The following is a 17,317-nucleotide window of genomic DNA, read 5'->3' as shown; positions in this document are numbered from 1 at the left end:
AAGATGAACTTGAGCTCTTGGTACAGCAAACTAAATATGACATAATAGGCATCACTGAAACCTGGTGGGATGAGTCTCATGATTGGAATGTAGTAATAGAGAGAAGAGTCGAAGAGTCACGAAGAGTTGGACATGACTAAACGACTAAACAACAACAATAGAGAGAGACAATCTATTTCTGAGAAATAGACCAAACAGGAAAGGAGGAGGAGTGGCATTATATATCAGAGATGTGTATACCTGTGAAGAGATCCAAGATGTAAAACTTCAAAGCGAAATGGAGAGTATCTGGGTCAAAATTAAAGGAGAGAAAAATAACAGTGATCTCATTGTGGGAGTTTACTATAGACCCCCCCAAGCCAAACTGAGGACACAGATGAAGCCTTCCTGGAACAGATGACCAAGCATTCAAAAGGAAGTGAGATAGTAGTAATGGTGGATTTCAACTATTCTGATATTTGTTGGATGTCAAACTCAGCCAAGAGCATAAGGTCGAACAGATTCCTCACTGGCCTTGCAGACAACTTCATTGTCCAGAAAGTAGGAGAAGCAGCAAGAAGATCAGCCATTTTAGATCTGGTCCTAACCAATAGTGATGACCTAGTTAGTGGAGTAGAAGTGGCAGGATCATTAAGTGGGAGTGACCATGCTCTTCTGGAGTTTATTATACAGCGGAGAGGAGCAACCAAGCATACTAAGACTGAAATTCTAGACTTTAAGAAGCTGACTTCAGAAAACTTAGGGAAACGCTGGGTGAGATCCCATGGACAGCAATACTAAAAGGGAAGGGTGTTCATGATGGTTGGGAGTTTGTTAAAAGGGAGATATTAAAAGCACAACTTCAGGCAATACCAATGAGACGGAAACATGGAAGGTGCCTAAAGAAGCCAGGTTGGCTATCTAAAGAACTTTTAACTGAGTTAAGATTTAAAAGGGATATGTACAAAAAATGGAAAAAGGGGGAAACCACCAGAGAGGAATTCAAACAAATAGCCAGCACGTGTAGAGAAAAGTCAGAAAAGCTAAAGCACAGAATGAACTCAGGCTTGCTAGAGAGGTTAAAAGCAACAAAAGGGGCTTTTATGGGTATGTCCGTAGCAAAGGGGGGGGGGTCATTTAGAGGAAAAGATGCTAAAATGTGAACAGGGGACAGAGAAAGGGCAGAACTCCTCAATGCCTTCTTTGCCTCAGTCTTCTCCAAAAAAGAAAACAATACCCGACCTGAAAAATATGGAGCAGATGATTCAGCAGGGGAAACACAGCCCAGAACAAGTAAGGAGGTAGTACAAGAATACTTGGCTAGTTTAGATGTATTCAAGTCTCCAGGGCCAGATGAACTACATCCAAGAGTATTAAAAGAACTGGCAGAGGTGATTTCAGAACCACTGGCAGTAATCTTTGAGAAATCCTTTGAAAATTCCTGGAGAACAGGCGAAGTCCCAGCAGACTGGAGGAGGGCGAATGTTGTCCCTATTTTCAAAAAGGGAGAAAGGGAGGACCCAAAACATTACCGCCCAGTCAGCCTGACATCAATACCAGGAAAGATTCTAGAGCAGATAATTAAGCAAACGGTCTGTGAGCACCTAGAAAGGAACGCTGTGATCACTAAAAGTCAGCATGGGTTTCTGAAAAAATAGGTCATGTCAGACTAATGTGATCTCATTTTTTGACAGAATTACAAGCCTGGTAGATGAAGGGAATGCTGTGTATATAGCCTATCGATTTCAGCAAGGCCTTTGACAAGGTGCCCCATGATATTCTTGTAAAGAAGCTGGTAAAATGTGGGCTAGACAATGCTACTATTCAATGGATTTGTAACTGGCTGGCTGGCTGAACACAAAGGGTGCTCATCAATGGCTCCTCTTCATCCTGGAGAGAAGTGACTAGTGGGGTGCCACAGGGTTCTGTCTTGGGCCCAGTCTTATTCAACATCTTTATCAATGACTTGGGTGATGGGCTTGAGGGCATCCTGATCAAGTTTGCAGATGACACCAAATTGGGAGGGGTGGCTTATACCCCAGAGGACAGGATCACACTTCAAAATGACCTTAACAGATTAGACAACTGGGCCAAAGCAAACAAGATGAATTTTAACAAGGAGAAATGTAAAGTACTTCACTTGGGCAAAATAAAAAATAAAAAATGAAAGGCACAAATACAGGATGGGGGACACCTGGCTTGAGAGCAGTACATGTGAAAAGGATCTAGGAGTCTTTGTAGACCACAAACTTGACATGAGTCAACAGTGTGATGTAGCAGCTAAAAAAGCCAATGCAATTCTGGGCTGCATCAATAGGAGTATAGCATATAGATCAAGGGAAGTAATAGTACCACTGGTCAGACCTCACCTGGAGTACTGTGTCCAGTTCTGGGCACCACAGTTCAAAAAGGATACTGACAAGCTGGAACGTGTCCAGAGGAGGGCAACCAAAATGGTCAAAGGCCTGGAAACGATGCCTTATGAGGAACGGCTTAGGGAGCTGGCTATGTTTAGTCTGGAGAAGAGAAGGTTAAGGGGTGATATGATAACCATGTTCAAATATATAAAAGGATGTCATATAGAGGAGGGAGAAAGGTTGTTTTCTGCTGCTCCAGAAAACGGACACGGAGCAATGGATTCAAACTTCAAGAAAGAAGATTCCACCTAAACATTAGGAAGAACTTCCCGACAGTAAGAGCTGTTCGACATTGGAACTTGCTGCCAAGGAGTGTGGTGGAATCTCCTCCTCTGGAGATCTTTAAGCAGAGGCTTGGCAGCCATCCGTCAGGAATGCTTTGATGGTGTTTCCTGCTTGGCAGGGGGTTGGACTGGATGGCCCTTGTGGTCTCTTCCAACTCTGTGATTCTATAATAAAGATCAGGCTTACTAGCTGCTTTGCTTCTCAATATTCTCTGGTTGGCCTCTGTTATTTTCTCCTCCTGATAGGGAACCCACTTAAGGACTGTATACAGGGTCTTGGATACCCCATAAGGTACAACATCAGGATCAGAGGCTTATTGGGGTGCCATTTCTACCTCCCCCATCTCTGAGATGAGGTCTTCCCATTCCTCCTAGAGATATGACGAGCGCCTCCATGACACCTCCAGGGGGCTCATGACATTTCCCCCCCTCAAAGAATTCTGGGCACTCTAGTTTGCCAAGAGTTGCTGGAATTATAACTCTGTGGGGGATAAACTACAGTGCCAATTCTTTGAGGAAAAGAATGTACTTTTTAGTGTATACAGTACCTAGACCCAGACAATGAGCAGCAAAACTAAACTGGGCTGAAATGTCAGAGAAGAGCTGGTCTGGGTGCCGTCCGGATCTCCCTTCTCTTTGGATCTTGCCATGGCTTCTGCTCCAGCCGAACTTTCCCACCCACAGCTTGCAGAGTGTGCAGCTGCAGTGATGTATGCGCAGTGGGGAGCAACTGGGAGGAGGCCTGGGCTGGCTCTTGCCCAGCAATTCCTGTCCTCATGGCCTTTTGCTTTGGAGTAGTCCCCGCCATATGGACTGTGACCTGAATGGCAGCATTCCCTCCCTGTGAAACGCCACATCCATCACTTTTCACATCTGAGTTTATTGGCACTGCTGCAGTGCATGTTTGTGTAATATAGTCTTCAGCTGTGTTCTTGGATCACAAGAGAAGAACATCCCCACCCCCCTCAAAACTTTGTTCTTCGGAGGGAACGAACGGCATTACATGAGTTACAGCTGCATATGCATTCTCCTTCAAAGGAGAAAACTGCTTTCATTGCCATATTTGTATAATTAAAGAGCCAACAGATGAAGTGCTTGGCCTGCGAATACTTTCAAGCATTTATGGAGAGAAGATGAAGAATGCCTACAGAAAAGAGAGTCTGTGGGCCAAGCAGATTTGCCTCTGAACACAACAAGATCAGGGATAATTCCTACTCTGCTTGAAAGAGGATGATTTTGTATTTTTTTTTTCATTTTTATAAAATGAATAAATATTATTTGGAAAGAGGAAACAGATGGCAAAAGGAAGCCTTTTACCAATCTGGAGGACACAAACTTCTTCAAGCATTTCATTTTCTTTTCCTCCTTGAGTTTTTATTCCTGAATATGTTAGTTCGGTTTCCCCATGCAGTCAAACTGCCTCAGTTTCTGTTCCAGACTTTGGGTTGCGTCCAACTAAGTTGTGGCGCTGTGGGTTAAACCACAGAGCCTAGGGCTTGCCGATCAGAAGGTCGGCAGTTCGAATCCCCGCGACGGGGTGAGCTCCCGTTGCTTAGTCCCAGCTCCTGCCAACCTAGCAGTTCGAAAGCACATCCTAGTGCAAGTAGATAAATAGGTACCGCTACAGCGGGAAGGTAAACGGCGTTTCCGTGTGCTGCTCTGGTTTGCCAGAAGCGGCTTTGTCATGCTGGCCACATGACCCAGAAGCTGTACGCCGGCTCCCTTGGCCATTAACGAGATGAGCACCGATGATGTTCCTTTACTGAGGTAGTAAATCTATATATGGACTAATTCCTTCCAGCAGTACCTTAAAGACCAACTAAGTTTTTATTTTGGTATGAGCTTTCGTGTGCATGTACACTTCCTTCAGTATGCATGCACACCAACACGGCTACCTACCTGTAACTATATATGGACTGTAGCACTTCAGACTACAGACAAAGGCTTATGAGACAGAATGATCTACCCTACAAAAATCCTTCTATAGAGAGAACTAGTGGAGTTCTCATTCAGTATTCTTTTTGAGCTGCTGGTGTGCACTGGGCAAAACCTTATTTTGTCTGGAGATGTGTTATGATAGAGGCACCTCTCATCTGCAGATTAGAGCAGAATAGTCCAGATGCAAGTTGACCAGCTCAGTGAACTAGGTGACAGTCAGGACACATCTCCAGAGCACTGTTCGAAACCAGTTCTCCTGGGTGCCACAAGTGATTGCGCTGAAGCTCCCTTCTACACCACTTGTTCCTCACTCCGCAGGCCTGTTCAGGCATGCCAAAGAACATGTGAGGGCAGAATTGGGGGGATGGGGCGCATGATGCACTTCTGGGATTCCTGCCCCTCTGCACTTTCAGTTGTCCGAAGAGATTCTGTCTGTGTATGTAATACATGTAATACATGTTTTCAATTACAAGTAGGACTCCAGGCACATTCAGAATTGTAGGCAGCTAGGTGATGGCATGGCGCATCGTCGGATGTTGTCCCATGGACATGATCTGCATTTGTGGGGGTGGTAATCCAGCAACATCTGGGGAAGGGTTTCTCAAAGTTGGGCCTCCCAAACTTGGGTCTCCAGCAGTTGTTGGACCACAACTCCCATAATCCCTGACCACTGGTCCTGCTAGCTAGGGATGTTGGGGGTTCTAGTCCAACAATAACTGGAGACCCAAGTTTGAGGAGACACTGATCTGGGGACTCTGGATGCAAGAACATCGTTAAACATCGTTAAACTGGACTCAAACTGTGGTGGGTGGTGGCACCACATAAGGGAAATGATCACAAAGGAGAGGTTGTGCTGGCCCTGTAGTTCCAAGAAGGGAAGAGATGCATCTGGGTTCAAGTTGGTCACTCACATGCCAAGGAGCCATTCTGGATCTATGCTAACCTACTTTGTTTTCTGGGTGGCAACCTATTTTTTATCGGATATACAGTGGGCACATGCAGAGTGCCTGACTGGTTTCTTCCTATATAGCTGTTCTAATGATGTTGAGGCCTTATGATTCTGGAGGTTCCTTCCTCATTTCCATCAAACCAGATACATTCTGCAAGAAGTTATTGATGTGATCCGTAGTAGTTAACCTTAGCTGTGCATGTGTTGGACTGTGTGATTTAACGTCTCAGGCCAAAGAATTGGAAGGAACCCCAGGGGCACCCTAGTCCAACCTCTGCAAAGCAGGAATCAGAATCCTGACAGATGACCATCCAACCTCTGCCCCCAAACCCCCACCAACTTTTGAGGGAGTCAATTCACTCACTGACAAGATAGTGCACAGTTTCAAAATTTTAAGTGATCTGGAGTTCTTTTATTTCCAACTGGTTTGTTTTTGACAGTCGTTTATTTTTGTTACAGAAACATGTTGCTTGTCATTAATGAGCTCAGACTTCCTTGTCTTTCATGTTGTGTTCCACATGCTGAGTTAAATTGGCAACGCTGAAACACTTTTGGCTAATTGGAATGAGGCATCTCCATCTTCATGGGGCAGGGAATACTCTTTAAACTTCAGGCACAGAATGCTGTTGCAGGAACTCAACCCTGTTTCAGACCTTGGCATTACATACCTCATCCCAGCATAGCCTGGATGAATCCGGATGATGATCGGTGGGCTGCAGTCTTTGGAGCTCAGCCATGTTGCCTCTTATCAGCACATGGCTCAGAGGAAGAGGGAACCTGGGAGAAGGGAGGCCATGAGAGGTTTTCTTGCATCTTACTTTATACGCTGGGGAGGTAACAGAGCTCTGAGGTGCTGTATCTCTCCCAAGCACCTCTGGGCAGGAAGGTGGTTCAGCCGATGACTTTCTCTTCCTAGAAGACAGAATCTACTTGTGCCAGTAACAAACATAGGCTGAGTGGCCCATAAGTAAATACTGATGGCCTAGTTTTCATTTTTGTTACATGATTGAAAAGAGTTATTAATCATTATGGGATGTGTGCTTGGTTTGTGGAATGAGTGAGTTATGTAGATTTACCATTTGAAGTTCTGTAGGAATTTTCCTGACAGCATCTCTGTTCCTTTACAGATCTAAGAACTGGTGCTTTGAGAAACTAGCCAACCCACCTAAAAAAGAAAATGAGGAAACACCGGCATTTGCCTTTAGCAACAATATTTTGTCTTTTACTCTCAGGCTACCATAATGTTGATGCCCAGCAGCAAGGAGCTGGTAAGTTGCCATTATCTTTAGGTAACTTGCTTTTTGATGTCTTGAAGTTGGCAGAGAGTGAGGAAATGTATTTTGGGCCCTAACAAATATTTGTTCAAATCAGTTGTACCAACTGCAGCTTCATATCCCTGAAACTCTGTCGCGTTTCCATAAACACATTCATTGCAGTGATCCCATGACAGAGACTGGAGACATATCTCTGTGAATTAAGTAATTGCCCCTGTATAACCTCTTTTCTCCTTACCTTTGCTTACTAGTAGAAATAGTTTAATAGTTTAATTTTCAAAACAAGCCTTAGGCTTGTGCACTGTCTCCTCCTCCAGCACAGCCACGCAGAGCTCAGAAAATTTTGCCTTTGTTTTAGTTTAGTCACTGCTTGCCACGACAAACTGTTCATTTTAACTCTGGTTGGTAGAAGCAAGCCAACTTCAAACCATAGTTTATGAACTTCTTTTGTTTTCACTAACTGTGCTTAATCTGAAATGGAAGGGGAAGGAGGAGCATGTCATCTTGAGGCTTGCCAAGGTTCACTATGCTAAACTATGATTTAAAGTTACATCCAAACATGGCCAGTGTCTCTCTTGGTATACATAGGAAAATACACAGGAAAAATACGCATATTGTTGGCAATGGAAGTCTTCTACCTTTCACCCTCATTCTCATTATTACAAAACAAAAGTGTAAACTATTCCTACCCCCTTTCAAAAGTGATCAGAAATTAGTCTGAGACCAGTTTTTTTTTAATGTTCTAATGTGCTAAGTAGTATTACAGAATATCTGAGGGCTATTGCACAGGGGAGATTGTAGTAAGTCTTTATACCCTTCTTTTTTCTACCAATTATTGGCATGTAATTCCAGTGAGCTTTTAAAACCCCAGAATTCTTTCCTGCCTTGGATCAAAATTCCAGTTGGAAAATAATGTCCACATTTCCCTGATGCTGGCAGCCTTTGCTGCCCCCCAAAGCCCTCTGTGCCAGACCCCAGTCCACCAGGCACTATCCCTGCTTACTTGCAGAAGTGGCTTTCCCTGGATGGGCAGGGGGTGGAGAGGCACAATGCTAGCTTTCTGGCACCAGGGTCCATGCTGCTTACTTGGAGGAGGAGGGAGGGAGAGACGGAGGGGGTGGAATGCAGAAGTTGGCACAGGTTGGGAGCACTGGCAAATGGACTCCAGTGGTGGACCCACCTTGCGCTGACCTCCCAGCCACTGTGCTTCTCCCTCCCTTGGCAAGCAGCAGGAACCCCGCTGCCAGGAATCCAGTGTTGTGACCCCCACCCTGCTCCAGTGATTTGTTTTCTGCCATTACTTGCTTGTCATTGCTTACTTCTCAGGTGGTGGTTGGCAGCCGGTTTCCCCCTCATTTCCTCCCTCTGCCCTACTGATTAGTCATATGCCAAGGTAGAATTCCCAGGTGATTGTGGTAGAGGTAGTTCTCCCCAGGATTCTTGCAGCCTAAGCAACCTAATGATGGAAGCAGAGGCAGTGTGGGCAGCAGGTGGGAGGAAAACACAGCGCCTGTTCCCACTGTCTCTTCATAGGCAAGTAAAGGGAAGGAGGAGGTCTTTGGGGTTTTGGTTTTTTAAAAAAACTGGTAGCAGGTTCGCAAGGCACTTCCTAAGTCTTCAGATAAACTCAGAAAAATGGTTCAAATGGTTCATTTTTTCCTGTAAGAAGCATGTAAATAATTTCAAGGATTGACATTTTAAATCAGTACAAAAATCTACCCATTACTAGTGCAGTGTGATATTTTTCAACATTGTGCTGAACTAGAGCTTTTATATAGCTCTAGTTATTTGCTGATTCAGCCATAAGGCTGTTAACCTTGCAAGTGGAATAACTTCAATTCCCACAAATGCGGCCAACAAAATCAACAGTCACACTGCCACTGTATTCTTCAGTGGCCTAGTCAGGAGCTGCTACCATTGGATCAACAGGTTTTGAGTATGACTTATAGTCGTTGGGAAAGGATGACACATAAATGCTCGTCCTGCTTAGGTAAGGGAATCCCATATCTAGGGAATATTCCTTTGGAAGAAGTTTCTGTAGCAAGAAACAGCCATAAGTTTACGAGGAATAAAATTATATATTCAATGTACCATATATTCAACAAGAGCAAGCTGATCTGTTGGAATGAGCTTTTCCCCCTTCCTCCTGCCCCAATTTATTGGGTTTATGGGTTCATAAGCTCTGTGCTCCTGCCAATTATGCCAAGCAGTATATATCACTATAGAAGAAGACTCCCCTCTCCTGGCCTGTGGCCTCTAGAAAGTCATAAATCCATGTGTTTTTTTTAAAGATGTGAAAATCGGTGCTGCTGCTGATATAATATTTCTAGTGGATTCTTCTTGGAGCATTGGAAAGGAGCGTTTCCAACTTGTTCGGGAGTTTCTGTATGATGTTGTAAAACAATTAGATGTGGTTGGAAATGATTTTCGGTTTGGTCTGGTCCAGTTCAGCGGAAACCCACACACAGAATTCCAGTTAAACACATACCATACTGTACAAGATGTCCTCTCCCATATTTCACACATGCCTTATATGGGGGGAGGAACCAAGACCGGAGAAGGATTAGAGTTTCTAATTCGGAACCATCTTTCTAAAGCTGCTGGAAGCAGGGTGAGCGATGGCGCCCCCCAGGTTATTATAGTGTTAACGGATGGACGATCCCAAGATGATGTGGCTCTGCCGTCATCTGTTCTTAAATCTGCCGATGTAAACATGTTTGCCATTGGAGTGCAGGACGCAGTGGAAGGGGAATTAAAGGAAATAGCAAGCGAACCCCTTGATATGCACTTGTTCAACCTAGCGAACTTTACTGCTCTCCACGGCATTGTAGGAGACTTAGTTGCAAGTATTCGCTCGTCTATGACTCCAGAAATGGCTGGAGCAAACGGAGTGATTAAAGACATCACAGGTAACGCTGTTCTGCTGTGATATTGCAATACTTGTACTCAAGGGAGGTGTTGCAATTGGTGCTCTTCCCATCATTTTAAACATTTGGATGTGTGGACCAAGGGCCTTTCCCGGCAACAGTAACCACAGACATGTTACTCTTATTGCTTTTTTTTAATGCCAGGTGTGGTGGGGTGATACTCAAAGAATCCTAGGAATTAAATTAAAAAGATGGGAGGAAAAAATAACAAAATAGTGAAGTTCTGCTGCAAACCTCCCTGCACAAGGGATTCTGTGCTTGAGTGCTATGGTCAGGGAGTGCCTAACCTCTAATAAATGTATACAATTATGAGTTATATAAGGTATTTTAAAATTTTACAGTGTGTCATGTAGATGGGTGGAATGTTGCTTATCTCATTACAGCAAGTGATAAGTAACTCAAGGGAGTGGTGGAAAGAATTCTCTGCACACTGTTAGCGCAAGATGCCTGGTCCCTCTAGAGTGAGAATTGTCTGGAAAGGCCCTCGGTTGCACATCTGAGGGGTTAAAAACAAAGGCTGCTCTATTTGGCAGAATCACATACAAATGAAGTCCAAAGTGCTTCTTATCTTGTGGTCATTAGTAAAGTACATTTAAATGTGACATAAAAGATTGTTATCGTAACCACATTTTGTGAGGGAGGCTGCTGCAGCCGAGATAATGGTGTGTTCAAGAACACCTGAATCAAGACTCTATCAGCACACCTTAGCTTATATTTACTGCAGATACAGAACTAGAACTAAATGAATGTTGCTTGTGAAACTTAAGCTCCTCCCCTCCACTGATGTGCCTTCCTAGAGCTACACTTTATGTGGAAAAAGAGTATCTATGTGCCCGAGACCAGATGGCCTCCTTTCTGTTTTCAGGTTATATATGGGCTTGAAATGCTGGGCAAAGAGCTCCTTATAGTTTTCTTATTTGCAATAGTTTACACAGGAAATGGGCCTTGGCCATGGCAGCGGGAGCATGCTGCTGGTCAAGCCCAGTTTTCTTGATGGCCACCTGGAGATTCCCCTTTACCTGTTAATGTTTCCAGGTGCTGTGGCTTTTCTCCCATCACTTTTATAGGGGCCATGTAAAAGGGATGGGAGAAAAATCACACCTGGCAAGTCCAATCAAGGAAACTCCTACAATGAAAGAGAGAGAAATAGAAGTCAGGCAAAGTGGAAGATTTCCTCTTACCGTCTTTCCCCTATTTTAAGACGTAGTCATTATATAAGCCATAGCAGGATTTCTAAGCAATTGCGCGATACAAGCCATACCCCGAAAATAAGACATACTGATAGACCCTTCACCCAGTAGCAATAACCCCCTGTGTAAGCTGTACTTGATGAAGAGGAGAAAAGTGGGGTGGGGAGGAGATGAAGGCACGAGGAAGAAAAGAGGGGCGATTGAAGCCGTTGCCTCGTGAATGCAGAGGCTGTTTCCCTTTAAGGAAGAGATCTACGTGTGAGCGTCTCTCTGTCTCTCCACCCCCCCCGCGTCTCTCTCTCTCTCTCTCTCTCACACACACACACACACAGAGCCCACCTCTCGCTTCCCCCCACCTTTCCCTTCCATTCTATGCGCCCACCCATGAGTTGCCTGTTGATTTCCTCTTGACGGGAGAGGAGCTTTTGAAGCCGCTGCCTCGCGAATGCAAAGGCTGTTTTCCCTTTAAGGGAGATCTCCGTGTGCGTGTGTCTCTCTCTCTCTCTCTCTCTCTCTCTCTCTCTCTCTCTCTCTCTCTCACACACACACACACACACACACACACACACACACACACACACACAGAACCCACCTCTCGCTTCCCTCCACCTTTCCCTTCCATTCTATGCGCCCACCCATGAGTTGCCTGTTGATTTCCTCTTGACGGCAGTCTCCTGTGTCTGATTGTTGTCTCCTTGCTTTTACCGAATGGAATAAAGCAGCCTTCCTTTCTACCTTATGCTTGCTTGTCTGTGGAGCTGCCCCTTTAAGGATTTGTAAGTAGTCTGGATCGCAGTCCTTGCCTTGGGGACTTTTTTTAAAAAATCAAGGACTTTTTCCGTCTTGCTGTTTGCGAGCACAAAAGTTAAACTGCCGGTCCTAGCTTCCTTTACCCACAAAAATTTAACTCACCTCGCTAGCTCAATTGCTTCTTAATTGCTACCATTTACCAAGTCAGCAATCTTAATTGCTGTTTAGCTGGCTTCTTTGTTCTCAGCAGGTACCTTCTTTGCTATCAGTGATAGCACTACAAAGTAAAATAAAAAAATTCCTTCAGTAGCACCTTAAAGACCAACTAAGTTGGTCTTTAAGGTGCTACTGAAGGAATTTTTTTATTTTACTTCGATCCAGACCAACACGGCTACCTACCTGTAACCAGCACTACAAAGTGTTACATTGTCATAGCTGCCAAGTTTTCCCTTTTCTCGCGAGGAAGCCTATTCAGCATAAGGGAAAATCCCTTTTAAAAAGGGATAACTTGGCAGCTATGTACATTGTTGGAACTTCAGACTGTTGGAACTTAAGTCTTTGGCAGCTGGCTAGTAGAGATCCTTATTTGCTTTTACGTATAGGCTACTGCTAGGACTGTATCACACAGATAGATTCCATTATACTGGTTTAGATTTAAGAAGCTCCAGTGTAGCAGATTGCTATTAAGTGAGTCCCCACATCAGAGGAGAGAGAGAGCAGCCCTTTGCGAACATCCCAGGGCTGGGGAGAGAGGGCTGGGCCAGGGACGCACACACCTCCCGCCCCTCACTCATAATAAAAATACGAGTAAGACATCCCACCAAAAATAAGCCACCCTGTGGTTTTTTGAGAAAAAAAAGTAATAAGACGGTGTCTTAAAAAAGGGGAAACACGGTACTTCATATCTTCCTGTTCCTCCTTAAATGGAAGGAAACGGGAGCAAAATGATTTCTTTAAAGGGAATACTGAATGTGAAAAACTATTGAATTTAATCTGATAGAACGATTCTTTCACAATGTGGACTTCTCAGACCTTTGTTTTTATACTCTGGGATGCATGAAAGGAGAAATGGATGTTTTGAATGTTGCAGGTTGACAGCAATATGCCGGTTATAACACTCATCTTGTCTTGTCTGATTAACTCCTCCCATTATGTGCTCCATCATCTGCCATTGCATTGCTGCATGATACAGAGGCAAACAGATGTTTCTCTCTTTTTTTTTGCAAATCTTATGGGGCAATATTCAGATTCATTGAGGTCACTGATGAACTGGCCATTTAGATATCATAATGAATTTTTAATGTTTTTAAGTAAAATTTTAAAAAGCATATCAGAAACCTATGGTAGCCTTTGTTGCCAGGAAAGACTTTCATCACTGGCTTTAAAGGAATTGGAACTGATTCCCAGATTTTGATGTAAAGAATCACCCTGCAAAAAAAAGGTCAATTTAAGGCAAGACATCTTCATAACGTCCTTTAGAGAGCTTGAGCATGCAAGAGGCAGAGATGTGAAACACATATTTTAGGATCTTCCTTTTACCTCTAAGGGTTTAGGAAAGTACACATTTACCTCTGGGTCTCTTTGAGAGCCTTCTGCCATAGTTTAATCTGTACTCTTCAAAGATCTGGAACCAATATGGTGGGATCCTCTTATCTGAGCAGAAGCTCTGATTTAGCTCTCACATCACCACAAGATTCTTGGTTCATCTTTATGCAGTGGTATATAGGAGTTCATGGTCTGCAGAGCCCAGCGTGGAGAGCTGGCTTGTGAAATATGTATTGCAAATGGGATATGAGTTAAACAGTGCTTAAAGGTAACTGTGCAATATTCCAGTTATTCGCAGAATGTATATAACTATATACAGGGTGTGTTATTCAAAAATCTTACTATAGTTGCCGGCATCCAAAAGTAATTTTCTTTTTCTAGAAATGGAAATAAGCTTATATATATATCAAGGCATAACATGACATTTAATAAATTACAAATACTTTTTTACCTGATTACCTGAGATAAAATGTTAAACCCAACAGGTGCTTTTTACAGCCTCCACATATTAAATGTTATGATGATATGTTCCCAAAGTTGTATTAAAGGACAGATTTTGGTCATGTTGGAAATGAATTACTTGATCAGTTCAGAGTTCACTTTTGTCATTGTCCTGATACATATTTTACTGCATCATGGTTAATGACTAAGTCACTGCTTCCTTTCTAAGCCAACAATCCATTGCTTAGTTATGTAACAAAGCATGCTTTAATTTGCCCTCCACCACCAGCCTAATCCTTCATTGTGTACTTCAGTATAATGGTATTTCAGTGGTGACAAATTATCCAGCTGTTATGTATACTTCCTCGCTATTTCTTTGAGATCAGCAGTATTTCAGTTTATGAGACCTTCAGGTCATGTAGTAAATACCAGCACACTAGGATTTTGTGGCTGACAAAGAGTGTGATAGTTAAAATGGCAAAACAGAAAACTTTAAGCATTCCAGAATGTTCAGTATATTTATTCATCACAGATGTATCCTGTCCCTTCCTCAGGGGGCTGAGGGCTAGAGTTATGGAAGATCAAGTTACAAGTGAGGTTGTTCAGGATCAGCTATCACAACTTGCTTAAAGTTTTGGGCCAAAATCTCAGTGGTCCGAGTCCATCGTTCTCTCCACTGGTGGAATAAACTGTGAGATAGTCACTGTAAAAGAGCAAATGCTGGCCAAATATACTTTAAGGATACTTTAAAGATACCAGAGTTTGGTGGCTTCTCCTCTAATCATCTTGGTGAATTTAAATGTTCATGAAATACTGTAGTAGTATTCTTGTGTCATCAGTTCAGCCCCAGTTTTGGCCATTTTATAATGATGCACTAAATTTTGCTGTGAGCAGAGAATGCTTGTCTATTGTGTGAAGCGCTGTGGTCTAAACCACAGAGCCTAGGGCTTGCCAATCAGATGTTGCTCAGTCCCTGCTCCTGCCAACCTAGCAGTTCGAAAGCACGTCAAAGTGCAAGTAGATAAATAGGTACCGTTCCGGCGGGAAGGTAAACGGCATTTCCGTGTGTCTGGTTCACCAGAAGCGGCTTAGTCATGCTGGCCACATGACCCGGAAGCTGTACGCTGGCTCCCTCGGCCAGTAAAGCGAGATGAGTGCCGCAACCCCAGAGTTGTCCACGACTGGACCTAACGGTCAGGGGTCCCTTTACCTTTACTTTTAAAACATGATCCACATTCAGCTGCTTGTGGATAAAAGAACCAGAGCAGGCGCTGTTCCAGATCAACAGTTTTACAAGAAAGCTCCACATATGGAGACTGACATGTTAAGGGTCATTTTTTAAGACATAGTGATTTTGGTCGGATTCCCAAATGCTTAGATTAGTTTAGGACAGTGCAGATTATAGCAAGCTATGGGTGACTTCACCTGACTAATGACTGTGGTAATTAATCTGTGATAAGCACATCCAGTGCCAGCTTACCTCCCATTGAGATGTTCCACATAATTATGCATTTCTTATATCCAAAAACAGCTGATCGTTCAGGAAGAATTCTCATATATAAGGTTGGATAATTGTGTTATGACTGGCTTCATCACCTTGTTTTAACATGATTCTGCATTACTTGATTGAATATCCAGTAGTCATATGGTACATGAAGAATAAAAGCAGAAATGTCTTCATTAGAAATGCATTTTGAACAATATTCCTATAAATCATGTCTACAGGCATATAGGTTTTCTTTCTACCCCTTAGAGAAAAAAAGGCGGGATATAAATAAATAAGATAAATAAATAAATTTAGTGTTATATCATTAGTAAACATGTAGACAAATACCATATACCTTAAATATAAAGAACATATATATGGTCAATATACTGTGATACTTACTTGACCTTTGAAAACATTGCCTTATATCCTGGTCAATTCTTGATTGGAATTGTTAAACGCATTTAACATATGTTTTTTATATATATATATCTTTCCAGGATTTCTCTAAGAAGCTCTAAAGCTGTTTTATAATTTATCATTAGATTAACATTTTAACAATTTTACTTGTACTTTCAGGTTTGTAGCCTGTAAAGTTGTCCCCTTATTGCAAGGATTTTTGCCTACCAAAGGGGACTTCCTTGCTCTCTCATCTCCATGCCCACCCCAGTGTCCTCCCCATTATCTGCTCTGGAGGGTTTGAAGCAGAACAGATTTGGCTGTGTGGGTATGCACAGGAAGCCTTGAAAGTCTTACTGTTTCCCGCCAAAAAATATTAATATTCATTATTACAGTCCCATTTTTCAGATTTTCATTTATCAGATTTAAAGTTTGTCTCCAGATTCACTTGGGCACATTTTCGCAGGTGTGGGTGGTTATTTGTTGGCTATAAAGGCCACATGCCTTAAGCATGAAGGTGATGTTGTATAGCACAGTCTCATGTATCAGTGTGCACAAAGAGGTGGGAGTGATCTGCCCACAAATGCAAAACGTAATAAACTATACAATGAAAAGATGCCACTCTCCAACCCTCAAGTAGACCTATGTGAGAATTCTTTCAGGTACAGTGTTCTTATGCAATTAATATATATGATCTGCTCATTCATATTCAATCAGAATGCAGAACTAGCAGGCAATTTGATCTTGGCCACCTTGTGTTTTGTTCCTCCATATTCGTGTTTCTTGCTGGTTTCTGAAGAAACATGTCAGAACAACTTGCATGGAATCACTTTGTTTAATGCTTTCACCTGTTGCATTTCTCTCTCTCTTTTTTTTAAGCACAAGAATCTGCTGACATTATTTTCCTTATTGACGGATCAAACAACATCGGCACTGTTGCTATCGCAGCCATTCGTGATTTCCTTGCAAATTTTATTGAAAAACTCTCAGTTGGAGCTGAGCACATACGCATTGGGGCAGTGACGTATAGTGATCAGCCCAGAACTGCATTCTTCTTGAACAGCTACACCCAAAAAGCTGACATTTTAAATGCAGTGAAGGCCCTTAGTCTGCCGGGTGGCGAGGAAGCGAATATCGGGGAAGCTCTTGAGTATGTGGTGCAAAACCACTTCACCCGGTCAGCAGGCAGCAGGATAGAGGAGGGTGTACCGCAGATCTTAGTGCTGATAAGCGGAAGTGAGTCTAGCGATGACCTTAGAGAGGGGATTTTGGCCATAAAGAAAGCGAGTATATTTTCATTTAGCATTGGGGTTGAGAACGCTGACAATGTAGAGCTTCAGCAAATTGCTACTGACGGAAGCTTCATGTATACTGCCCTGGACACAAGTAACCTTGGCGAACTTCAAGATCTCTTACTGCCAAACATTGTTGGAGTGGCCCAGAGACTCATTTTGTTAGATGGCCCAACCATGCTTACAGAAGGTACGTATTTTTTTTTAATGAACCATTGTATTGCATTCAGTTATTTATACTCATTTATGGGAGCTTATAAACAGCCCTCTTAATTGCCTGAGGAGTCAGAGTGCATCATGGCTTTACATAGGCTCCTGTAGTGAATGCATATAGGACTTTGAAAACATATATCTAAATACAGTGGTACCTTGGGTTACGAACTTAACTCGTTCTGGAAGTTCGTTCTTAACCCAAAACCGTTCTTAACCTGAGGCGCGCTTTCACT

General features: G+C 43.0%; 1 protein-coding gene across 14 annotated transcripts in view; it reads left to right on the top strand.

Annotated features, from left to right (window-relative positions):
* Nucleotides 1-17,317, top strand: part of COL6A3 (collagen type VI alpha 3 chain) — a 102,904-nt gene that overhangs the window by 15,642 nt on the left and 69,945 nt on the right. For 12 of the 14 annotated variants that reach the window (XM_035139253.2, XM_035139335.2, XM_035139326.2 and 9 more), the window contains exons 2-4: nt 6,695-6,835; nt 9,133-9,750; nt 16,459-17,061. In XM_035139253.2, the coding sequence (XP_034995144.2) occupies nt 6,745-6,835; nt 9,133-9,750; nt 16,459-17,061 (1,312 nt within the window). In that variant the 5' untranslated portion in view covers nt 6,695-6,744. The remainder of the gene's footprint in view (nt 1-6,694; nt 6,836-9,132; nt 9,751-16,458; nt 17,062-17,317) is intronic. The other 2 variants (XM_035139351.2, XM_035139361.2) reach the window with 2 other exon arrangements.

The sequence above is a fragment of the Zootoca vivipara genome, chromosome 1 (genome assembly GCF_963506605.1).
Source record: "Zootoca vivipara chromosome 1, rZooViv1.1, whole genome shotgun sequence".
Taxonomy (NCBI): domain Eukaryota; kingdom Metazoa; phylum Chordata; class Lepidosauria; order Squamata; family Lacertidae; genus Zootoca; species Zootoca vivipara.
This window is presented reverse-complemented; position numbering and strand designations above follow the sequence as displayed.